Source organism: Vipera ursinii, assembly GCF_947247035.1.
Source record: "Vipera ursinii genome assembly, chromosome: 4".
Classification (NCBI taxonomy): Eukaryota; Metazoa; Chordata; class Lepidosauria; order Squamata; family Viperidae; genus Vipera; species Vipera ursinii.
Genome location: NC_139514.1, coordinates 8,696,478 through 8,723,102, shown reverse-complemented (window position 1 = coordinate 8,723,102; position 26,625 = coordinate 8,696,478). Strand labels below are relative to the sequence as shown.

Sequence of the window (26,625 nt, the reverse complement as noted above, 5' to 3'; positions counted from 1 at the left end):
CTTCCTGATCCTGCCCCGGCGCTCCCATATGGGGGACCCAGCAGGGTGGGAAGCAGGCCGAAGAGCGGTGGGGAGCCAGCAAGATGGGAGATAGGCACACGTGTGTGGGACCCAGCGGGGCAGGAAGCAGAGTACAAGGTACCTCAGGAGTCCGGAAAGTGCTGGAAAGACTGGGACAGGCCACATGGAAGCAGGGGAGGAGCTGAAGTGTAGCCCCGGGCCTACGACTGGCCTCTGAGGGCCTCCCCCACACATTGAGGTTCCTTTCCTCTGCTTAAAAATCCAGGCAGTCACTTAACAACTGCAATGGAAGACGGTTGCTAAGCGAGGTGATATCAGATGCAAGCAACCAGGCCCGCTTGTATAAGGGCTCAAGCTAACTACTTTATTATATTCTGCCTATAATACAGGAATCTCCCCAGACTGCTTGCCTTCTCTTGAGAACAAACAGATAAAAGTCCCATGGAACTTTGACAAAATCAGCCCTCAGTCGCTTGCGGCTGCGCAGTAACTCCAGGCTAATTCCTCACTTGATCCCTCCTCCTTGCCTGGCCAGCAGTTTCCCAACATGTGATCACAGGGGCGCCTTGCTTAACGACCACCGCGGCTTACAACCATAATGGACAGGCTCGAGGACTACCTGCAGTCTGGTGTAGGGTGCCGCACTTTGGCATTATATTGCAAATCACAAAGGATAGATCCAGAGGTCCATCTGCTTAATGCCAGCATCCTCCTTCCCAGGGCTGAACTAAACTCCAACCAACTAAATCCCAAGGCAGTAATGATGCTGCATTTGTGTCCTACGGCTGTTACTCCTTAGAGGAATAATGTCAAAGGTCTTAAACACTTAAGGCATCCATTCTGCCTTAACCCAACACCTCCCCAAGTATTAAAAAGGGTCTCATTTTAAGATTCCTTTGAAATTTAGATAAAAAAGGAGAGCGAAAAAATTAATCTTCCCTGCTTCAGAGGATTCTGCAAGCAACTAATTCATTGTGATAGGCCCCACTCATTCCACGATTGCCGATTGTCCGTTCCTCACATCATCTATAAATGACTCACAGCTCTTCCTACATTAATCTGCCATAAATTTGGAAAATCCTCCATTTAGTCTAATGGTTAAGGTGATTGGACAACCGTTTGTCTGAAATGGTATAGGATTTCCTGCCAGAGCAGGGGGTTGGACCAGAAGACCTCCAAGGTCCCTTTCAACTCTGCTATTCTGTTCTGTTATAAAGAAAGGAAGGAAGGAAGGAAGGAAGGAAGGAAGGAAGGAAGGAAGGAAGGAAGGAAGGAAGGAAGGAAGGAAGGAAGGAAGGAAGGAAGGAAGGAATCTAGCGTCTTCCCATCTGCAGCAGCAAATTCTATAAGGTAATGCTGTGTTGCATGAATGACTACTTTTTTCCTGAAAGTATTGTTGGCTAGTTCATGATATTTAGGAGATAGTTCTCCTCAGTTCATCCATTTCTATCTTTGTGCTCTGCAGATGTGTAGGATTTCAGCTCCCCCAAGTCACAGTCAGCCAAAAGTATGGGAGCTCTACAACATCTAGAGGACATCAAGTTGAAGGAGATTGCTCTATCCAATTTCTCCACACCAGATTTTATTTCCTTCGTCTCTACCTCAGGGGTCTTCAAACTTGGCCCTTTTATGATTTGTGGACTTCAACTCCCAGAATTCCTCAGCAAGGCACGCTGGCTGAGGAATTCTGGGAACTGAAGTCCACAAGTCATAAAAGGGCCACGTTTGAAGAACCCTGCTCTACCTGATAGATCTGATCTGTTTCTACATGAAATCCACAAGTTAACATTTCAAGAGATCCTGTGAAAGCCAGCGAACTCAGGTGACCTTCCAGTTCACCCTTCAACAGATTTTTTTTAAAAAAAGATTCCAGCTGAATAAGAAGGTTTACTTTTCCAACAATTGATGAAAATAAATCAGTATATTTTTGTCCCTGTTTTGATAATCAGAAAGCAGAAAGCTATGTACTTGTAAGCGTCAAAGGCCATTTTCCCAAAGCACAAGATGAAACAGTGAATCGGCCATAATTGACAAGGTCACATTGTTTTCTTAATTGCTTTTTCTCATTTTTCTGTGAAATGTTTAAAGACAGTGGGCGATGTTCAGGTTATTGTGAAGAAGTGGCTGAGGGAAGAAAAGTCCAATTTAAGAGCAGAACTCAAAGCTGTTAAAAGTCAGTAAGTGCAGGAAAGCAGAGACAGAAATGCGTCATTTGTTAACAACTGAAAAATCCTCTTAATATTGCAATACAGAGGGAATGGTGGCTATCTATAAAAAAAACACTTCCCACAGTATATTACAGGGCTGTGTCAGTGTTCTTCTACTTAGAACAGAGGTGGAGAATGATGGCCCCCTTCATGACTTGTGGACTTCAACTCCCAGAATTCCTGAGCCAGCTCAGGAATTCTGGGAGTTGAAGTCCACAAGTCATAAAAAAGGGCCATCATTCCCCAACCCTGTAATAGAACAACAGCATGCCAGATAGATGTGAGCTTGGCTGTTTATCCGGTCTGATGGTAAATATAGCGGTAAAAATCAGCAACCTTGGTATTCTGACAAAGTTTGCTTTAGTCTTAAAATTTACTGGTAGAAAGAAAAAGCAAGGGTCAAAATTAAGTTCAGCTAGCTCAGGGGTCTTCAGACTTGGCCCTTTTATGACTTGTGGACTTCAACTCCCAGAATTCCTCAGCTAGGCACGCTGGCTGAGGAATTTTGGGAGCTGAAGTCCACAAGTCATAAAAGGGCCAAGTTTGAAGACTCCTGCCCTAAAGAATACAATTATTGAGAGTATCAAAAATGCTTCTGAAAATAAGAACCATCTCTCTCCTACCAGTTGTGGTTTATTTTATTATTATTATTATTATTATTATTATTATTATTATTATTATTATTATAATTATAATTATTATTATTATTATTATTATTATTATTATTATTATTATTATTATTATGCAATAATGCAAGCTATTGTTTTGTTGGTCATGATCATGCAACAAGGTTGTGGAAAAATTATTTATTTAAACATATATACCGTAAATATATTTTGTTTTATGATTAAAAAATAAAATACAGAACAGAAAACCAATCAACCAACCAAAACCCCCCCAAACATCCAGCACTAACAACAGCAAAAAAAAATAAAAAAAAGATTGGTGTACAAAAAAAAAGGGAGGAAGTGATCCAAGTTGATACTTAATACTTGGGACTGTGGAAAATTTATTGACTTCCAGTAAGAAAAATATTGGGTTTGATTGTGGTTGTGAGGCTACGTCCCCTTGATCAGTGTGAGGGATAAAATATGTGGGTTTTGTCAAGTAGTGCAGCTGATGGTGTTTAAAAACAAAACAAAACCGGGGCCTTGTCTTCAGTGGACGTCCCTGTGTTACAGTGGAGAAGAACTTTGACTTTCAATCCAGGGAATCCCCTTTTAGGTTTGCTGGTGGAGAAACACAGCTGTGCCTTTGCTGTTTTGGAAAACAACGAACACAATGATGTGAAATGTCAGCGAGAAAGCACTGTGGGAACAATGCTGTCACTTGGAAAAATGTTTTCACATCCCCCTGTTTTCGGTGTGGCTGAATCAGCCGATTGATTGAGACACAAATCTCTTTCCTCTTAGTCATCCAGGCTGCTTAATTGTCTCCCTGGTCTTTGCATATGGCTTCTGTTTCCAGTATGTGGTCCAGAATCCTGTTTCCCACCGACCTAAACCAGGACTTCCTATGAATCATTAGCTAATGACCGGAGTTATGGCTCTGTTGGAAAAATAATATTTCAGTTGAAAGGATGATCTGTGTGTCTGTGTGTACATAGGTTGCGATTACAAGACAAAGCCTGAACCCTTCCATTTGTGCCGCGGTCAGTGGTGGGATTCAAATAGGTCAGGGATGTCCAATCTTGGCAACTTTTAAGTCCTGTGGACTTCAATTCCTAGAATTCCCCAGCCAGCCATGTTGGCTGGAGAATTCTGGGAGTTGAAGTCCTCAAGTTGCCAAGATTGGACATCCTTGAAATAGGTGAACCACCGGTTCTCTGTGTGGATGCCACTTCCGGAAGTCCACTTTGGGCCTGGGCCACAAAAAATTAGCTACCGCTTCTGCCGAAGTGTGGATGCCACTTCCGGAAGTCCACTCTGGGCCTGGGCAACAAAAAATTAGCTACCGGTTTTGCAGAAGTGGTGCGAACCGGCTGAATCCCACCACCGGCCGGGGTGTCTGGAGCATGGGTGTGTATGTGTCAGTCAACAAAGGCAAAATGGTGGACCTGACTTCAGAATCTACTTTGAGGTTACAACTGAAAAAAGGGACTTACGACTGCTTTTCACACTTATGACCATGGCAGCATCCCCATGGTCATGTAATCCAAATTCAGACACTTGGCAACTGGTTCATCTTTATGACAGTGACTGAGTCCTGTGATCACCTTTTACAATTTCTGACAAGCAAAGGTTCATTTTAACTAGCCTAGCTTAACAGCTGCAGTGGTTCACTTAACAACTCTGGCAAGTAAGGTCGTAAAATGAGGCAACTGAGCTTGGATCGAAGCATTTCTTTTAAGCATACATTCTTCACATTTTTATCTTGATGCTACTTAAAATCTGTTGGGTCCTTGGTATTCCTTAAGCTTGGTGGTTTTCTTCTGGACATTTCATTACCCAACTAGGTAACATCATCAGGGCATTGATGATGTTGGGTAATGAAACATCTGCAAGAAAACCGCCAAGCTCAGAGAGAACCAATATCTCACAGTTCAACCCTGAATTACAAATATTCTCTTCTATTGGGTCCTTGGTATTCACTGAGCTTGGTGGTCTTCTTGTAGACATTTCAGTACCCCGCTAGGTAACATCATCAGGGCACATCCCTCCACATAGTCAAAAGTATTTAGTAAATTGCTAATTGCCTGCTCTTATTATTCCAGGCAGGAGAGCAATGGAGAGGCATAAAGTTTGTGGAAGGATGTTATTTCCACAGTTTCATTATTAATACTAAAATCTGAACTGAGGGTGAATATTACTCTGTAACTGAGATGCACATTTGCCTTGCTTATGAGGAAGCTTTTTTGTTTACACAGAAGCCAGAAGCTTTTCAACCAGTGTTACAGGTACCACCTGTGATACATTGACACCTGGCAGGTGGAATGCGACCATCCTAGAAAAGTGGTAGCGGGGAGGGGAAGGAGCTGAACCAGTGGCAGCACCGCACAAGCCTGAGAGAGAGACGGCTGGAGCTGCAGGGCTGTCAGGGCTCAGCGGAAGTGTCAGAATCAGTGCCAGCTCCAGCTGGAGCTCGGCGCTGATCCCGGCAAGTCTGCTGAGCCCAGAAGAAGCGCCGATCAGCTGGAATGTTGCAGCATCTCCAGGGTCTTGTGATTTACATTCAGATGCTTGGCAACTGATTCATATTTATGACGGTCACAGTGTCCCAGGATCATGTGAAGTAACCAAAACCTGCTGCAACCACCCAGCAGACAGGGGGGGGAATAAAAACCAAACACACCCCACCCCACCCCTGCTGCCAATCCTCAACAGAAATGCTCACAACAATGAAAACCTCAGATAGGAGGAAGAGCGCCGCCAGGCAGGCAGGCAGGTGTGTTGCTCGGCTGTGGCTTGGGGGGCACTTTTTCCAGTGCCATTGTAACCTCGAAGAGTCACTAAGCGAACTGTTGTAAGTCGAGGACTACCTGTATTTCATCACTTTTTTCCTTTTTTTTTTTTGGTCATCAAGTTTTTGACACCTTGCTAGGCGACTGGTGGTACTCGGATGTTGGCATATCCTAAAAGTGGTACAATGGGAGAAAAGGTTGAGGAGCCCTGCACTGTTACACACATACGGTGACCATATTTTCTCAGAAAAACATAAAAGGACCAACCTCAGAAAGGAGCAAATCTGAAAAACGATAAATAAGGATTAAGCATTTAATTGGCTTATGTTTATAACTTTGCTTTACCAAGCAAGGCGCAAGAGCAAAATCAAGAACAGTTTTGCAGAAATGTATCTTCTAATAAATATATCTAAAATCAAACAGTACATTTGTACAAAGACAATTCCATTTTTTTATTTTTCACAGGAAGGGGAAAGACTGTGCAGTAAGTGTTACCGTTTGTACAGTAAAAGTCAAATGAGGACCAAGGTGGAAAATAAATACATCTAAAGGACAGCTTTATGAATAGAAAAAAAAAGAAAAGAAAAGAAAAAGAGTAGAAAAGAAAAGAAAAAGAATAGAATAGAATAGAATAAAAAAAGAATAAAATAGAAAAGAATAAGAATAAGAATAGAATAGAATAGAATAGAACAGAACAGAACAGAACAGAACAGAACAGAACAGAATAGAATAGAATAGAGATGAAAGGGACCTTGGAGGTCTTCTAGTCCAGCCCCCTGTTTAAGCAGGAGAACCTGTACCATTTCAGATAAGTGACTGTCTCTAACCTCTTCTTAAAACTCTCCAGTGATGGAGCACCCACGATTTCTGAAGTCAAGTCGTTCCACTGGTTAGTCGTCCTCGCTGATAGGAAGTTTCTCCTTAATTCCAGGTTGCTTCTCTCTTTGTTCAGTTTCCAACCATTGTTTCTTCTCCTGCCTTCTGGTGCTTTGGAGAATAACGTCACCCCCTCATCTTTTGTAGTCCTTCTTTAGTATGGCTGTGCAGGACTTCAGATGCTCTAAAAAGTGCTTTAAACATTAAACATGTTTTCTGTCTGCACCTCTTTAAAGCTTATCTCTGTTCAGATGTTGACACTTCAGCACTAAGTTTGCAAGAATATTATTCTGAAACTACATCCCCTGTCTTTGAATATCATTTCTGCTTATGAATGCAGGTAATCCTCAACTTACAGCAGTTCGTTTTGTGACCATTTAAAGTTACAACATCCCTGAAAACGGTGACTTAACGACCATTTTTCCAAAGTTACGACCTCTGCAGCATTCCCATAGTCAGGTGATCAAAATTCAGAGGCTTGGCAACTGGTTCATATTTATGAACATTGCTGTGTCCCGGGGTCACATGATCCCCTTTGGTGACTTTCTGACATGAAAAGTTCATGGGAAAATCAGATTCACTTAACAACCGGGTTCCTCACTTATCAACTGCAATGATTTGCTTAACAACTGTGGCAAAGAAAGTCGTAAAATGGGGCAAAACTCACTTAACAAAGACTCTCACTTAACAACAGACATTTGCGGCTCAGTTGTGGTCGTAAGTCGAGGACTACCTAACTGGGGGAATTCTGGGAGTTCAGGTCCATACATCTGAAGTTGCCAAGTTTGAAAAACATGGTCCTACATAATGCTCCAAAGCTACCCACTGCAATTGCCCTATGTTCCCAGGAAGACACATCTGCTTTAAAGATGCTTCAAAAGACAGCTCCTTTAAACAACATAGCCCTGTAGTCAGACAAACAGAATAATAAGAGTTGGAAAGGACATGGGAGGTCATCTAGTCCAACCCCCTGCTCAGGCAGAAAACCCTATTGTTCCATGTATTCCCAGGAAAAGACAGATGTTTTATGAGCCAGGTTCCTGTTCCCACATTCTTGAGGCCACCAAACCTGAGCCGCCACCACAGAGCCTTACTCTTTGAGTCTAACTGCTTGCAATGAAGATAATAATTCCTTTTCTTGCTAATGCCAGCAGGAGAAAATCTCCCGTGGTGCAGGCAGACATTGTTTGTTTTCTCTCCCTCTGTTTTAGGCGCTCCTGAACGATCCGCTCTACATTGGCCTCAAGCACAAACGGGTTCGTGGGAAACAGTACGACGACTTGCTGGATGAGTTTATGCAAGCAGTTACAAACAAGTGAGCAGGCTTCCTCACTCCCATTAGCTGCTTTATCGTGAGAGATTGGATTGAGGCATGTAAACAAACCAGCTTTCTACGCAGATTGAAGCAGAGAAAAATCCTAGCCACAGACGCCCCCCTGGGTGGTCTGGGAATGACCCTTTGGATAGAGACCCTCTTAAGTCATGTTTATTTATGTGGTGGAGAAGGAACAATTTCCTATCCGTAGCACAGGATGTGAAAAATGCAGCTCGCATGGATTCCTGAGGTGAAGGCCAGGCCCAGTGAATAGTACTTTTTGTTAAAAGAGTTGCTCAACAGTTAAGGTGTGTGGTGGGAATGATCTTGGGGAAAAGGGGGAAAAGTCACAGGCTGGACAACAATCGTGTAACTGGTAGAAGAATAAATTGGGGTTGCAACTCGAACCAGGGTTGCGCAAGAATCAATAAAAATGAGATCCAGACAGCTGGGAGGAAAGAAGAAATATTTATTGTTAAAAGCAAAACAATAGCTATAGCACTTAGACTTATATACCGCTTCACAGTGCTTTACAGCCCTCTCTAAGCGATTTACAGAGTCAGCCTATTTCCCCCAACAATCTGGGTCCTCATTTTATCAGCCTCAGAAAGATGGAAGGCTGAATCAACCTGGAGCTGGTCAGGATCGAACTGCTGGGAGTCGGCAGAGTTAGCCTGCAATATTGCATTCCAACAACTGAGTCACCAGGGATTTGGTATTTGCCTTTAGGGACAGCTGCAGAGAAACAATTGTATAGAGGAGCTTGTCATAGAAAGTGTCTACATGCTGATTCTAGGGCAGGGCTTTTCAACCTTTTCACCCATTGCACCACTTTTAGGATATGGCAACATCCCAGTACCACCAGTCACCTAGCAAGGTGTCAAAAACTTGATGATCCCCCCCAAAAAAGGAAAAAAGTGATGAAGAACAGGTAGTCCTCAACTTACAACAGTTTGCTTAGTGACTGTTCGAAGTTACAAAGGCACTGAAAAAAGTGCCCCCCAAGCCACACCTGCCTGCCCGCCCAGTGGCGCTCTTCCTCCTGTCCAAGGTTTTCATTGTTGTGAGCATTTCTGTTGAGGATTGGCTTTGGGGGTGGGGTGGGGGGTGGGGTGTTTGGTTTTTATTCCCCCCACCTCTGCTGGGTGGTTGCAGCAGGTTTTGGTCACTTCACCTGACCCTGGGACACTGTGACCGTCATAAATATGAATCAGTTGCCAAGCATCTGAATGTAAATCACAAGACCCTGGAGATGCTGCAACATTCCAGGTGATTGGCGCTTCTTCTGGGTTCAGAAGCTCCAGGATCAGCACTGAGCTCCAAGTGGAGCCTGGGGCTGATCCTGGCGCTTTCTTTGAGCCCTGACAGTCCCGAAGAAGCGCTGATCCTGGCGCTTCCGTTGAGCCCCGACAGCCTTGCAGCTCCAGCCGTCTGTCACTCAGGCTTGTGCGGTGCTGCCACCGGTTCAGCTCATTCCCCTCCCCCGCTACCACTTTTCTAGGATGGTCGCATACCGCCTGCCAGGTGCCAATGTACCACAGGTAGTACCCGTACCATTGGTTGAAAAGCCCCGTTCTAGGGTGTCACTTGGGCGTGTTTGTGTGTGTGTGCGCGTGTGTCTGTAGGTAGGTAAGTCATCTATGATGTTTATTCTTGTGTTCATGCAGTTCCGCTGAGAGACCTCATTTAATTAACTCCATTTGTGCTTGTAGACCTTCTCCTTTGATATGTGGATTAGGTCTGGGTGACTTATTTGGGGAGGGGGGCTTTGAGGAAGTTTGAGTAAAAGATTTCCCCTGTCTGCTATTTTTACTTGATTAACGTAGTTTCAGCTTGACTGTCAGTTATCCAGTGGAGACACTGATTCTCAGTCCATTGTGGATTCTGTTAATGTTCTAAGGGAAGATGGAAACAGTATAGGGAATAACGTGTATTTTGATATAAAAGTTCTCACGTAACAGAATAACAGAGTTGGAAGGGACCTTGGAGGTCTTCTAATCCAACCCCCTGCTAGGTATAGGAAACCCTATACCAGGGGTAGGCAACCTCGGCTCTTTTATGACTCATGGACTTCAACTCCCAGAATTCCTGAGCCAGCATTTACAAGCATCACAGCATCCCCTCCACAACCAGGAGATCAGAATTTGGCTTCTTGGCTTGTAGCTCGGGCTAGACTGGTTGAGCTAGCCCAGGGGTAGGCAACCTTGGCTCTTTTATGACTCGTGGACTTCAACTCCCAGAATTCCTGAGCCAGCATGGCTCAGCATGGAAACCTCTCCATTTCTCCTCAGCATGGCTGGCTCAGGAATTCTGGAAGTTGAAGTCCATGAGTCATAAAAGAGCCGAGGTTGCCTACCCCTGCCCTATACCATTTCAGGCAAATGGCTGTCCAATCTCTTCTTGAAAACTTCCAGTGATGGAGCATCCACAACATCCAGAGTCAAGTAATTCCACTGTTTAACTGTTCTGACTGTTAGGAAATTTCTCCTTAGTTCTAGGTTGCTTCTCTCCTTGATTAGTTTCCATGCGAGACTGCAGAAGGAATGTGGGCATGGTGAACATCTGAGAAGGGACCTTTGTAGTTTCATGGGCTGTAAATGGAAAAGGTAATGCAAAATGCAAAATTCTGCTAAGGTATCTTTAAAATAAAGTAGAATTAGGCCTTCTGGGTGTACTTATGTCTGGGTTAGCTAGCTAAGCTACTATCACACAGCAAGTGAAAACTCACATCTTAATGATCACCATATTCATTCAGGAAAGCTTCATCAAATGAATGCTCAGATCTCTATGTCCCCCATAGTCACATTTCAGGAAGTAATCTCACTCACAAGTAGATCCACCTTACAAAAGGTTTCCTCCTTCTCTTCGAAAGCAAAAGCCAGCACCAGACTGAAGTTGCATTAAATGATGTCCAATTTAACTTAATCCTTTTGATTCGCTATGAAGGTGTATTTATTTCTTCACTGTTTCATACTTTGCCTTTCTACCAAAGAAATAATATCTAAATCAATATTTCACTATAACTTTAAGCTGGTTGAAGTGCAACTCCCAGAATTGTAGGAGTTGGAATCTTGCTGAAGTTGAAAAACTCTGGTCTAAACCCACAAAAAAAATGATTACAAATAGCCTAGCCAGATTATAATTAAAACATTAAATGTCAACAGTTGAAATATAATTGAATAAAAAAAATGACCAAATTAAAAACGAAGTAGGGAATTTGGTGAAGCACTACATCAATTGAAGCTTAATAAATTAATTGAAATGCTACTTAGCAGTAAATCAACTGAAAAGCTTCTTAATAATAAAAAAAATGTCTTTGCCTGCCGAAAAAAGCTAGAAAACTAAACCAGCACGATCTCCCTGGGCAGGAAACTGAGCCAGAAGCCAACCAGTTTTTGCCAGATGTCCCTCCAGGAGCAGAAAACAGATTTGCCTTTCCTGAGGAACTTCAATATAAATTAGTTTATTTGAGATCATATCCTTCCAAAGGCTCCATCCCATGTCATAGAAGGAATTTATAAGTTCACACATTGTTTCCCACCAGCGACGCAATGGGGAGGAAGTGCTCAAGCTAAAACAGTCTCTTTCATGTCAAGTCCAGTTCTACAACTCCCCAATCTAGACCAGGGCTTTTCAACTTTTTCACCCATTGTACCACTTTTAGGATATGGCGACATCCGAGTACCACCAGTCGCCTAGCAAGGTGTCAAAAACTGGATGACCAAAAACAAAAAAGGGAAAAAAATGATGAAGTACAGATAGTCCTTGACTTACAACAGTTCGCTTAGTGACTGTTCGAAGTTACAATGGCACTGAAAAAAGTGCCCCCCCCAAGCCACAGCCGAGCAAGACACCTGCCTGCCCACCCGGTGGTGCTCTTCCTCCTGTCCGAGGTTCTCATTGTTGTGAGCATTTCTGTTGAGGATTGGCAGCGGGGGTGGGGTGGGGGGGTGTTTGGTTTTTATCCCCCCCCCCGTCTGCTGGGTGGTTGCAGCAGGTTTTGGTCACTTCACATGACCCTGGGACACTGTGACCGTCATAAATATGAATCAGTTGCCAAGCATCTGAATGTAAATCACAAGACCCTGGAGATGCTGCAACATTCCAGCTTATCGGCGCTTCTTCTGGGCTCAGCAGACGTGCCAGGATCAGCGCCGAGCTCCAGGTGGAGCCTGGCGCTGATCCTGGCGCTTTCGCTGAGCCCTGACAGCCCTGCAGCTCCAGCCGTCTCTCGCTCTGGCTTGTGCGGTGCTGCCACCGGTTCAGCTCGTTACCCGCTATCACTTTACTAGGATGGTCACGTACCACCTGCCAGGTGCCAATGTACCACAGGTGGTACCCGTACCACTGGTTGAAAAGCCCTAATCTAGATGGACGGCTACAGTATATAAATTGAGATCATTACCATCGATCATCATTGATCATCATCAGTCATCATCATGTATGGGTTTGGGATTTCCAGGTGGTCCTCTATCCAGGATGGTCCTTGTGACCCCCTCATCTGGACTACTGCAATGCACTTTACATGGGGCTGCCCTTGAAGAGCATTCGAAAGCTTCAACTATGCAGAGTGCAACTGCACTGGCAATAAAAAGGGTCAAATATTCAACACGTGTAACACCACTGCTTTGTGAGCTGCATTGGTTGCCAGCATGTTTCTGGGTGCTGGTTGAATGCCAGCATTTAGAATCCTGGTTATCAGCATGAAAGCCCTTTAGGGCTTTGGGCTGGGTTCCTTAAGAAACTGTCTTCTCCCAGTCCTTTTTACCTGTCTAATTAGATCAGACAGGTGAGCTTGTGGTGGATCCCATCAGCCATGGAACGTCATTGGCAGGACCCAGGAGATGTGCCTTCTCTGCTGTACACCATGTCCCCTGGGACATTCTCCCTTCAGATATCAGAATGACCCCAAATTATTGACCTTTCTCAAGGCCATGATGACTTGGTTGTGTGCCCAGGCCTGAGGCCTTAAAAGTTTGGTGAAGGACTCCATCTCCTGGCTGTATTAACTTCACAGGTCACACACATCCCGGGACATTGCAACCATCATAAAAATTTGAATCAGTTGCTGAGTGTCTGATCGTGTGACCATGGGGATGCTGCAAAAATCGTAGGTGTGGAAAAATGGTTTTAAGTCACTTTTTTCACTGCCGTTGTAACTTCGAACAGTCACTAAACGAACTGTTGCAAGTCAAGGACTACCTGTACTCGTTAAATTTGTATCCTGCCTTCCATATAAGGCAGAAGCGAAGTTGAGTCTTTCCAGGGCCAGTACAATTCTTTAGCAAAAGTTGAAGCATTTTAACTCCCACTAATATTTTGGAAACTGTTGAAATGCACCTATTACGTGCTGTTTATAGTATATTCCAGCAAGATGAAAATGTATCTGAAATTCATAGCCTCAGATATGGCTCTAATTGGTCTTCTGGCATTGCTGTGCAATTGCTTGTAAATCTTAAAAGGATTATAATAAATACCATTTACCGTATTTTCCGGCATATAAGACGACTGGGCGTATAAGATGACCCCCAACTTTTGAGATGATTTTCATGGATTAAAGTCTTATACACCGGAAAATACGGGTAAGTAGGAAGTCAGGGCTGCTTCTCAATTAGGTGAAGGTGTCGCGGCCCACGGGTGCGACATTCAGCGGGGCCCCTCTTCGCAGCATGGCGCACGGGCCTCGCCCGTCTCCCCACGGACGCGCCTTCCTCGCTACGGGAACCACCCCCGCCATCCCCGCACGCCACTGATGCAGGCCCACCTCGACTTGTCATGAGCCAGCCTTCTCCTGCGCGTCGGCTGCATCTCCCGGCCGTCCAACACCGCCTTAGAGATCGCCCGGCAGCTGACCAGCACGTGCATGTGCAGGACGCCTCTGCCGGGACTCACCCGATGCCGGCGGGCTCCGCGGCGTCCTTGTCCGGGACCGTCCGGGTCGCAGTGAGCCTGGACGCAACGTGGGAGGGGTCATTTGGCGGTGACAGTCTGGCTGAGCGGCGGCTTCAGAATGCGGTGATAGAGGCTGCGCCTGTTACACCTACTAGCCTGGCTGGGAACGCGTCGTCGTCAGAGCCTGTGAAGGCTGAAGAGGGGTCCATGGACTGGAGCTGGGAGGGGGCCATGCATGGGTGGGTGATGGGCATGGTGGGAGGAATGGCGGGCCGCGAGGAGGTGGTCCCGGGGTACAATGGAAGTTTACCTGGCGAGCAGAAGACGCCGGGAGGCAGGGGTGAGGCAGGAGGCATTGTCAGGGAAGGGTGGGGTGGAAAAAGGGAGTGGGCGGGTGTAGGCGTGTATGGGTGGGGTGGGCGGTTTATTTATGAGGAGGCCGTCTTTCGCCATTCTCGAGCGCTGGATTTGTCCGTTTCCACTAACGTCTCTGCTCCCGAGGATTTACTATTTTCCGGCGTATAAGGCGACTGGGTGTATAAGACGACCCCCAACTTTTGAGAAGATTTTCATGCTTTAAAAAGTCGTCTTATACGCCGGAAAATACGGTATTAAATATATTGAACCCGCTATTACTGAAATGGTACCGTTAAAGAAACAGTAGCAGCACCAGTTGTAGCATTACAGCCAAATAATTAGAACGAAAGAACATAACAGAATAACAGAGTTGAAAGGGACCTTGGAGATCTTCTAGTCCAACCCCCTGCTCAAGCAGGAAACCCAATAACATTTCAGACAAATGGTTGCCCAGTCTCTTCTTAAAAACCTCCGGTGTTGGAGCTTTCACAGCTACTGGAGGCAGGTTGTTCTAACTGTCAGGAAATTTCTCCTTAGTTCTAGACTGCTTCTCTCCTTGATTAGTTTCCATCCATTGTTTCTTGTCTTACTTCAGGTGCTTTGGAGAATAGGTTGATCCCCGTCTTCTTTGTGGCAGCCCCATAGATATTGGAACACTGCTATCATGTCCCCCCTCGTCCTTCTCTTCATTAAACTAGACATACTCAATTCCAGCAATTGTTCTTTATATGTTTTAGTCTCCAGTCCCCTAATCATCTTTGTTGCTCTTTATGATAATTTATGCATCATTCTTGACTAGGAATCTCAGCTCGTAAGGGAGAACAAGAATGTATAGACAGAAAAAGAGTGGATGGGAAGTGTAAAGGATGCGGGACTGGGGTTAGACATCTTTTTTATAGAAAACTTTTGAGCCTGTCTTAGGACCGGCTACCTAGGAATTTGAAAAATTCCTACGGATAACAAGATTCACCCTTAATCATGGCTTTGGATACCACCCTTTAGACACAAAGTTATATTTTAAAGAGCAATTAGGATGATCAAAAGCCTGGAGACTAAAAACATGTGAAGAACGTCTGCGGGACTTGGGTTTGGCTAGTCTAAAGAAAAGAAGAAACAGGGGAGACATGATAGCAGTCTTCCAGGATCTGAGAGGCTGCCACAAGGCAGAAGGGGGTCAGGTTGTTCACCAGAGCACCAGAGGGAAGGCGGAGAAACAACAGTTGGAAACTAATCAAGGAGAGAAGCAACCTGGAATTGAGGAGAAACTTCTTGACAGTGAGGACAATCAACCAGTGGAACAGCTTGCCACCAGAAATCGTGGGTGCTCCATCACTGGAGATTTTTAAGAAGAGACTGGACAATCACCTGTCTGAGACGGTGTAGGTTCTCCTGCTTAAGCGTGGGGCTGGAGTAGAAGACCTCCAAGGTCCCCTTCCAGCTCTATTTTATTCTATTCTATTCTAAATCCACATTTTGAAAGGATTGAAGAAAACTCACTAAAGATCTGAATCAGAGCAACTGTTCAGCAAGTGAATCCCATGCCAGTCGCTGCTCTCCGTTTTCAGGCTTAATTTGGTCTTTTTGGTGAGTTGCCCAGGCGTCTGCCCCCAGACTGAACATTGGTGAGTGATTAAATCAAGAAGTCCTCACAGTGTCCTTTCAGCATCATAAATTCAGGACTTAAGACAGAAAGAGATTGATATCTCCTTCCCTTGCCGGGTCTTTTGCGTAGACGGCGTTATTAATTGGTCTGGAGAAGCACCTCAAGTGGTGGTGCCATTTTCTGCCAGTCTTTGACGGGTGATGATGTGACAAATGGCAAGGGCAGACGGATACACCTGGGATTATGCACCGAAAGCCAGATTCAGTCCCCGTGATAAAGGCCCAAGATAAGTTTATATGACAGGAAGGGTAGCCCAGGCCAGCATTTATCCATCTGTTTTGGAAACATACTCCAAGAAGAGATATTTTACTGATGTCTGTTTTGCTGGAGTGGAGAATACGTTGCAGATCTTTATCATCATTTCTTCTTGGCAGCCTCTGCTGTGGGCAATGTAGGGAATTGGAAGTAGAAGAAATGTAGGTTACTTTAAAATACTTTTAAAAACGGAACAATAAATAGTGACTCTTAGTTCCTGCCTTAGGCACAAAGCCATCTGGGTGACCTTCGGCCATTCAGCCCTAGGTAGCAGGCAATGGCACATGACCTCTGCAAAGGTTTGCCAAGGAAAATGGAGGAATCTGTCCAGGGGGTCACCAGGAGTCAACAGTGACTTTTGAAGAGGGAGGAAGGAAGGAAGGAAGGAAGGAAGGAAGGAAGGAAGGAAGGAAGGAAGGAAGGAAGGAAGGAAGGAAGGAAGGAAGGAAGGAAGGAAAGAAGGGAAGGGAAGGGAAGGAAGGAAGGGGAAGGAAGGAAGGAAAGGGATGGAGGGAAGGAAAAAAGGGAAAGGAAGGAAGGAGGAAGGGAAAGAGGGAAGGAAAGGGAAAGGAAGGAAGGAGGAAGGGAAAGAGGGAAGGAAAGGGAAAGGAAGTAAGGAAAGAAAAAAGGGGAGGGAGGAAGGAAAGGGAAGGAGGGAAGGAAGAAAAAAAGGGAAGGAAGGAAGGAAAGAGGGGAAGAAGGAAGGAAGGAAAGGAAGGAAAGGGAAGGAGGGAAAAAAGGGAAAGGAAGGAGGGAGGGAGGGAAAGAGGGAAGTAAAGAAGGGGAGGGAAGGAAAGAAGGGTAAGGAAGGAAAGGGAAGGAGGGAAGGAAGAAAGGGAAAGGAAGGAAGGAGGAAGGGAAAGAGGGAAGGGAAAGGAAGTAAGGAAAGAAAGAAGGGGAGGGAGGGAGGGAGGAAAGGGAAGGAGGGAAGGAAGGAAGGAAAGAGGGGAATAAGGAAGGAAGGAAAGGAAAAAAGGAAGGAAGGAAAGGGAAGGAGGGGAAAAAAGGGAAAGGAAGGAGGGAGGGAGGGAGGGAAAGAGGGAAGGAAAGAAGGGGAGGGAAGGGAAGGAGGGAAGGAAGGAAAAGGGGAAGGAAGAGAGGGGAGGAAGGGAGGAAGTGAAAGAGGGAAGGAAAGAAGGGAAAGGAAGGAAGGAAAGAAAGGGGAGGGAGGAAAGAAGGAAGCAAGCCAAGGGAAAGGGAAGGGGTTTGTGTGTTCATGAAACAAAGAGAAACCTTAGATCTAAGGATCTTATAGACATGAATGAAAGTTGTCTAATTGTTTGGAACCAATAAAGCAGACATGTCAAACACAAGGCCTGGGGGCCGGATCCGGCCCGCGAAGTGGTTTCATGCGGCCCGCGAAGCCATCCTGGAAACAGTGAGGGAACGGCCCCCACTGCCATGGCCCTGGCCCAGAGACCCTCCTTCTGCCAGAGACCCTCAGATCTGTCCCACTCCTGCCCAGGCCCCCATAGGCACCCTTGATGCGAACAATGTAGAGCTGGCCATGGCAACCCAGTAGGCCATACGCACTTTAGCCACGCCCACCCAGTAGGCCACGCCCACCCAGGCCATACCCACCCAGCCCCCTGAGGGCAACCACAATGCTGATGTGGCCCTCAATGAAATTGAGTTTGACACCCCTGCAATAAAGGATAGGAAGCAAGAGAGGGAGAAAAATAAAGAAAACATACATTTTAAAAAAATGTAATGGCTAGAATCTGCTGTCACACTGATTTTGTTCTCCAAGGTTTTCTTTCTCTGGAAGTTTCCAAGAAATAATTGGGCAGCCCTTTGTCCAAGGTCTAGGCCTAACCCTAACCCTGGGCTGGGGGTTGGATTAGATGACCTTGATGATCCCTTTCAATTCTGTTTTTCTAATTCTTAAAGCAGAACTCAGCCTTAGGTCCTTAGCACACTTTTAGCTCCATCGAACAAAAGTTAGCCCAGAAATAATGGAGTGAGGCTTAGGGAAAAGGTTAATTTAATTTTTTGCAGGGGAACAAAGGCCTGGTTCTTTGTGAGGTAATAAAGCAGCAACAGAGTACAAGCAGAAGCTTGCAGATTGCACTGTCTCTCCTAATGGAAGAATTCCATTTGGGTCAAAACAAAACAAAAAAAGATTCGACCTGCCCATCTGCTTGATGGGCACAATCCGTTTGCAAGAAATGTTGAGTTCAGATGAGAAAATACATGGGAATTAAAAGTCCCTGAGGTAAATTCTCCCTCAAGTAGATCTCAAGCTTTGATGATTATATGAAAATGCCTACATGGTTTAGTTGCTAAAAAAAATGGAAGTGGAATTGTTGTCTTTCAAGATGTGGTTTTTTTTTAACTTCTCAGTACAGGTAGTCCTCAACTTACAACAGTTCATTTAGTGACCATTCAAACTTACAACATCACTGAAAAAAGTGATTTATGATATTTTTCAAACTGTTGTAGCATCCCCATGGTCACGTGATCAAAGTTCAGACAGTTGGCAACTGACTCACATTTATAACAATTAAGTTGTGTCCCAGGATCACTTTTTTGCGACTTTTTGACAAGCAAAGTCAGTGGGGAAGCTGGATTCACTTAACAACCCTGTGACTTAACAACTGCGATGATTCACTTAACAACTGGGCCAAGCAAAAGTTGTAAAATGAGGCAAAACTCACCTAACATCACAAATTAGCAGCATAAATTTTGGGCTCAATTGTGGATATAAGTCGAGGACTACCTGTGTGTTTTGCGTAGATTCCTTATTCAGCAAAATATTTTCAATTATTCTTTTGCTTTCTGAATCCCCTTTTTAAATGCCTCTTTCTGGATTTCGCACGCTATGCCAAGAACGCAAACAATTGGCCCCGTACTGTGCATAAACCCCCTTCTTTATGGGCTATATTGCTCATTCTTTCTGCTAAATCCAGACTGTTGATCCAAGCTACACTTTTTCCAGTTGCAAGCAAAATAGCTCCACGGGCATTTTGAGATCAGATTCTTTCTTCGTAAATGACGGGGTTTAAAATGCAAAGACTTTAAGTGGGCAACCAGGCTGTTGGCCCAGGAAAATAGCTGAATTGCTTATGATTGCTCTCTTTACCGAAAAGGAAGGCAGGTGTAAGCTGTGCCTAGCAAAAACAGTTGAAACAGAGAGAGGAAAGCGAGACGTTATCTGTTTGGATGGGTTGACGACAAACACGTCCTACTGTTGTGACCTGTTAAGCATTCTCAGTTGATGGATAGGCTGTTTGGTGAAAGAGGTTTTCCAATCCTGACACTCAGGGGAAATGGGCTTGTGTGCTGATGGATTGATTGATTTGTACCTGGCTCAATAGTACGTAGTAACTGTGAGAGGGATCTTGGAGTGGGTGACTCCTTGAATATGAGCCAGTAGTGTGCCCGAAAAGTGGAAGTTTTTAAGAAGAGATTGGACAACTATTTCTCTGCCTGAGCAGGGGGTTGGACTAAAAGACCTCCAAGGTCCCTTCCCCACTTTGTTTTTCTGTTAATTCTGTTCTGTTAATTCTGAACTGTGGTGCTGGAGAAGACTCTTGTGAGTCCCTTGGACTGCAAGGCGATCAAACCGGTCAGTCCTAGAGGAGATCAACCCTGACTGCTCTTTAGAAGGCCAGATCCTGAAGCTAAAACTTAAATACGTTGGCCCCCTAATGAGAAGGAAGGACTCACTGGAGAAGAGCCTAATGCTGGGAAAGGTTGAGGGCAAGAGAAGAAGGGGACGACAGAGAATGAGGTGGCTGGATGGAGTCACTGAAGCAGTAGGCGTGAGCTTAAATGGACTCCAGAAGATGGTAGAGGACAGGAAGGCCTGGAGGAACGTTGTCCATGGAGTCGCGATGGGTCGGACACGACTTCGCAACTAACAACAACAATTCTGATTGATTGATTATGTGCCTTCAAGTTGGTGCCAACTCTTAGCAGCCACATAGATTTTTCTCCATAACGATCCATTCCTAACCTGCTCCTTCAAGTCTACTAAAGGTGCATTGATCGCCATTCTTAGTCCATCTACTTTATTGCTGGTTGTTCTCTTCTGTTCTTTTCTTCCGTCATTCCCATTATAATCTTCTCCAGAGAGCTGGGTCTTTACATAGTTTGTCCAAAGTAGTATAATTTGTGCCTGGGAGGAGAATTCTGGGTTGACTTGTTCAATGATACATCGGTTTGTTTTCTTGGCTATATACAGTGGGGGTCCCCAACATTTCCTACTCGGTGGACAGCAGAGGTGGCGGGGTGGGAGGGGAGAGGGGATGGTGGCGCACATGCGCGCATGCTGCTTTCACAAATGTAGTTTCATGCGTGCGCACTCACCCACCACTTCTGTGCCCGGTTCTGAATGAGCTGTGGACCGTCACTGGGCTGTAAACCGGGGGTTGGGGACCCCTAATCTACAGTATCCTCAGGACTCTTCTCCCACACCAGAAGTGGAAAAATGACTATTCCATGGATTTCTGCCACAATTTCTATCCAAGCTTAGACAGGGTAGACTAAATGGATCATCCGATCTAGTTTAGAAGCGTATCTGCGTTTGTCTTCTGGTAATGAGGCCCTTAAACGTATTATACTGCATGGTGAAATTAGGTTTCTACACCCTCTCAGTGTATTTATAAGGGAAAGAGAGAGAGAGAGAGAGAGAGAGAGAGAGAGAGAGAGAGAGAGAGAGAGAGAGAGAGAGAGAGAGAGAGAGAGAGAGAGAGAGAGAGAGAGAGGATTTTAGCATGTATATTTTTCCAGATGCAGCACCATATTTTATAAACTATTCGTTTTCATTCCTTAATAAAATTTTATTTTTGTCCTGTCTGGACTTCTTCAGAGTATGTGTATGTCATTTAAATATTTATATACTTGCCAGATTTATGCCTTGCCTTTCTCCAGCACTTCTGGGTGGCAAATGGAGAATTTCCATCACTGGAAGTCAGGCTGCAAAGGATGATTGGGCCAATCCATAGCATTTCTGCGGTCTCTCATCCTGCCCTATCCCCTTAAACACTATTCTGTACCAGCTTTTTGCAAGCATGCAGCCAGCTGTATGCACTCATAAATTGGGAGGAAAATGTCTTCCCTGACGCTTACTGTGGGATTTGACAACTCCATTTGACAAGATGCTAAGACAGGTGGTGTATAGAATACCATACGTGCATTTATGTCTGTGTTCCTTTTATACCCCATCAGCTCTCTTTAGATGGGGAGCTGTCTTGTATTCAGAACTGTTTTCCTTTGGGGGATAAATGCAGTAATTTGCAAGAAATTGCTACAAGGCTGATATTGTTGTCATCTGTTTTCATCTTAAAATAAAAAGGAGTCAGCAGGGAAGCTACCTCTGGGACCAATTTAGGGAATGGCATCCCTTTCTTATAAGTGGTTATACCTAGCCCACTTTGGTTGATCCACGTCCAGGTAATCATTAGGAGCTGAGCTCTGAATACATTGAAATGGTTACTAGAAGCTTGGAGAATGGCACCCCTTTCTTATATTGTGTTTCCCCGAAAATAAGACCAGGTCTTTCTTTCTTTCTTTCTTTCATTTATTTATTTATTTATTTATTTATTTATTTATTTATTTATTTATTTATTTATTTATTTATTTATTTATTTATTTATTTATTTTTGCCTCCAAAAGAGGCACCAGCTCTTATTTTCAGGGTAGGCCTTACCTCACCTCCACCACCGGCAGCCCCAACCAGCCAGTCCACTTTTTCTGGGGCCGAAGTTCTGCAGCTGCATTCAGGCCTGCATTTTGTAGTCAGGCCTTTTCAGAAGGCCTAGGCAGCCAAGTACTGAGCTATGGATTCGATCCATAGCTCAGTTCTTGGCTGCACAGGCTTTCCGGAAAGCCTTGTGACTGAGAAATGCAGGCCTGGCTGCAGAAGAGGCTTCAGAAGAAGAAGTGGGCCAGCAAGGAGAGGCCTGACTGCAAGTTAAGTGGGTGCGGGGCAGGTGGGGCAGCTCCACCCCCCCACCCCCACCCAGCTTGATTTTTAGGTGTGTGCCTTGCCCCAAAACTAGGGCTTATTTTTGGAATAGGGCTTATATTAGGCCCACCCACCCCCAAAATCAAGCTAGGGCTTATTGTTGTTGTAGGCTTTACTTTCGGGAAAACACGGTAGGTAATTACACCCAGCCAAGTTTGGTTGACCAGGAGTTGACTCTAAGTATAGGTAGTCCTTGACTTATGACCAAAATTTTCATTGCTAAGCAACACAGTTGTTAAGTGAATTACACCCTATTTTATAACCATTTTTGCCACCATTAAGCCAATCACTGTCATTCTTAAGTGATTCGTGCAGTCGTTAAGTGAATCTGGCTTCCCCATTGACTTTGCTTGTGAGAAGGTCGCAAAAGGTGATCACATTTCCTCGGGACACTGCAACCGTCATAAATATGACTCAATTGCCAACCATATGAATTTTGATCATGTGAGCTTGGGGATGCAGCAATGGTCATAAATGTGAAAACTGGTTATAAGTCACTTTTTTCAATGCTATTGTAACATTGAAGGTCATTAAATGAATGGCTGTAAGTCGAGCACTATCGGTATGTTGATGTGGTCAATACAAGTTGAGATCAATCTACTACAGGTAGTCCTCGACTTACAACAGTTCATTTAGTGACTGTTCGAAGTTCAAAGGCACTGAAAAACGTAATTTACAACTGTTTTTCAACTTACAGCCTTTGCAGCATCCCCGTGGTCATGTGATCAAAATTCAGGTGCTTGGCAACCAACTCGTATTTATGACGGTCACCGTGTCCGGGGACCTTGTGATCCCCTTTTTGTGACCTTCTGGTAAGCAAAGGGGAAGCCAGATTCACTTAACAACTATGCTCCTCACTTAACAGCCGCAGTGATTCACGTAATAACTGTGGCAAGACAGGTCATAAAATGGGGCAACAAATGTTTAACAAATGTTTCGCTTAGCAAGAGAAATTTGGGGCTCAGTTTGTGGTCGTAAGTCGAGGACTACCTGTACTCGGATAGCTGAAAATGCAAAGATTTAGTAATAAAAGCCAATTCCTGACAGGAATTTGATGCAACCTTGTCAGAATTTTTTTAAAAAAAAATATGCTTTGTATGGCATGGATTATAAGCTCTTTAACAGCAGATGCTCAGCTGAAAAACAGGTGAGATGGGTAAATCTTTTCTTCTCTCTCATCTTTTTTTTTTTTAATCAAGGAGTGAAATAGGACTGAATTACTTCTCTGAATGCCTAGCGAGAGGCCACAAAGGCAGCTAGCTGCCTTTGTCTCCTTGTTGACAGACACTTTTTAGCAGGGCAAAAAAAAAAATCCCGACAAATAGCAACAAGAAAAAAATACACCTGGGAGGCACTAAACAAAGACCAGGAACCCTTTTTAATACAGCGGTGAATGGATCTTTCAGTAGCTTGTGTAGAAATAAAGCTTGATTTTCCTGGTGTCAGTTTCCGATTGGAAGCCCTCAGTGTTATCCTGGCCTTGTTCACGTGAGTCGGAGGTGCTGAATGGAAGATTGTTTTTCCATGCCAAGGTTTTATTGCTTTGCTTGGGGACCTAAAGGCAATATTTCTCTTTTTATTAGATGCTCCCTTTACCACTTATTCAGAAGGGGTCTATTCATCACATTTTTCTGTCAGCGTAAGTCTCCACACAACACCGATGCCTTTCGGACTATTAGCATTATATATTCCAAGCACTGTGTTTGTTTAACCATGTGCTTTTAGAGAAACTCACTCTGTGAGCTGGTTTTTCAAAGGGTCTGCCACATAATCCAGAGTGTGTGTGTGTGTGTGTGTGTGTGTTCAGCAACAACCATCTCATAACAAAAATCAAAACTTTGCACCACATGAATACTTCAGGCGGTGGTCTGGATCACACAATTTGCTAACACTATGCAATTTTTTTGGGGGGGTCATATTTATGTAGTGTATATTGGAGGTGGGGACCCCTTGAGAGCTGTACGCAACAAAATTTCATTTTAACGTATGCCAATTAGTGTCAGGACCCACCCAAATTCACGTCTTAGGAAAACAAAAATTCTTGGAGTCAGTTCTAGTCCAAAAGGAATTTTTACTAGGACATGTTTGGTTGTGGAAATACAAGACAGGACCTGGTATTGTTTTACAGATTGAAACTTTATAAAGAGTTCCCGGTTCAACCCCGCTTCTCTCAACCCCATTTGGTCAGCCCCCCATCATTGACTTCGTGTCATCCCTTTCGTGGGAAAAAGGGAACTTCAGATCTTTTATTGCCTTCTTCCTTTACAGATTCAAATGTAAACACAGGCCAGATGCCTTCTTCCCTAACCCTCCCTTTTGTTTCCCCAGTTCAAAAGGTTTCCCTTGGTCTTTGAAATAACCTAAGGCAGGCTGAATCCACAGCCGCTCCTCCTTCCTCGGGAGATGGCAAAATCTGGGGGGGGGGGGAGATAATGTTTTAAACATACATTTATGAATGTGATATAAAGTGACAATAAAGTTATTATTCTATTCTATTCTATTCTATTCTATTCTATTCTATTCTATTCTATTCTATTCTATTCTATTCTATTCTATTCTATTATTTCTTTCCTATTCTATTTCTTTCCTATTCTATTCTTTCGTTATTCTATTCTGTTCTGTTCTATTCTATTCTATACTCTATTTCTTTCCTTATTCTATTCTATTCTATTCTATTCTATTCTATTCTATTCTATTCTATTCTATTCTATTCTATTCTATTCTATTCTATTCTATTCTATTCTATTGTGGCTCCCCATTTTCTAAAATGCAATGAAAAGGGAGTTTCAAGCCATACAGGTAGTCCTCAGCTTAACGACCACAGCTGAGCCCAAAATTTCTGTTGTTAAGCAAGGCAATTGTTAAGTGAGTTTTGCCTGATTTTAGGATCTCTTTGTCCCTAGTTCTTAAGTGAATCACTGCATAAAGTGAATCATATGGTCATTTAGCAAATCTTGCTTTCTTCCCCCCGCCCTTTGACTCTGTTTGTTGCAAGCTATCTAAAAAGGCTATAAATGGTGATCACATGACCTTGGGACAGTGCAACCATCATAAATACATGCAAGTTGCCAAGCGCCCGACTTTTGTTCACATGACCGTGGGGAGGCTGCAATGGTGGTAAGTGAAAAACGATCATAAGTCACTTTTTTCAGTGCTGTTGCAACTTCATATGGCCACTTATCAAATGGTTGTAAGTCAAGAATGATTGTATTTGTCTCTGTGGAAGCCTATCAATCCCAACATGTCTCTCTTTCACATTTTCCCTAATCTGGTGCCCTTTGCAATTTCTGCATTATTAGCTTCCAGGATCCTTGAAAGGTGCTGTGTTCAGAAGGCCATGCTAGTTTTTAATGCATCAGTTTGGAGAAGAGGTTTTCCTATTTCTCTCCACAAGCAAGTTGCTAGTGTCTTTTTTTCCCGTGAGGTCTTCTGCCAATGGTTGCTATTCTTGATTATTATTCCTTTTTTCACTCTGCAGGTATGGAATGAACTGTCTCGTTCAGTTTGAGGACTTTGCAAATGCCAACGCGTTCCGGCTTCTCAAGAAATATCGCAGCCGTTATTGCACTTTCAACGATGACATTCAAGGTAAGACGTCCAAGTGGTTTCATTGATAAAATGGAAGGTGGCAACCTTGCATGGAGTTTTCAGTAGTGATGATGATGATGTTGGAAGGGTCCTTGGAAGTCATCTAGTCCAACCCCCTGCTCAGGCAGGAAACCCTATGCCATTTCAGACAATGGCTGTCGAGTCTCTTCTTAAAAACTTCCAGTGTTGGAGCATTCACCACTTCTGGAGGCAGGTTGTGCCACTGGTTAATTGTTCTAACTGTCAGGAAGTTTCTCCTTAGTTCTAGGTTGCTTCTCTCCTTGATTAATTTCCATCCATGACTTCTTGTCCTGCCCTCAGGTGCTTTGGAGAATAGCTTGACTCCCTCTTCTTTGTAGTAACCCCTGAGATACTGGAACACTGCTATCATGTCCTCCCTCATCCTTCTCTTCATTAAACGAGACATACCCAATTCTAGCAACCGTTCCTTATATGTTTTAGCCTCCAGTCCCCTAGTCATCTTTGTTGCTCTTCTCTGGACTCTTTCTAGAGTTTCAACATCTTTTTTCCATCGTGGTGACCAAAACTAGATGCAGTATTCCAAGTGTGGCCTTACCAAGGCATCAGTGGGTTAGGACGCTGAGCTTGTCGATCAGAAGGTCGGCAGTTTGGCGGGTCGAATCCCGAGTGCCGCGTAACAGAGTGAGTGCCTGTTACTCGTCCCAGCTTCTGCCAACCTAGCAGTTCGAAAGCACGTAAAAATGCAAGTAGAAAAATAGGGACCAATACGGTGGGAAGGTAACAGCGTTCCGTGCACCTTTGGTGTCTAGTCATGCTGGCCACATGACCCCGGAGACGTCTTCGGACAAGCGCTGGCTCTTCGGCTTTGAAACGGAGATGAGCACCAGCCCCTAGAGTCGGAAACGACTAGCACACATGTGTGGGGGAACCTTTACCTTTACCTTTACCTTTTATTAACGCTTCACATGATCTTGATTCTATCCCTCTGTTAATGCAGCCTAGCACTGTTGGCTTTTTTGGCAGCTGGAGCACATGGCTGGAACTTACCTTCCTTTGCAGCTGACTCCTTATCAATAAGTCCCTCTATCTCTGGTTTCT

At 44.3% G+C, this 26,625-nt stretch overlaps 1 protein-coding gene across 1 annotated transcript in view; it reads left to right on the top strand.

The window, feature by feature from the left end:
* Window positions 1-26,625, top strand: part of ME3 (malic enzyme 3) — a 125,931-nt gene that overhangs the window by 78,111 nt on the left and 21,195 nt on the right. The window contains exons 7-8 of the mRNA XM_083362128.1: window positions 7,716-7,819; window positions 25,436-25,545. Of these exons, the coding sequence (XP_083218254.1) occupies window positions 7,716-7,819; window positions 25,436-25,545 (214 nt within the window). The remainder of the gene's footprint in view (window positions 1-7,715; window positions 7,820-25,435; window positions 25,546-26,625) is intronic.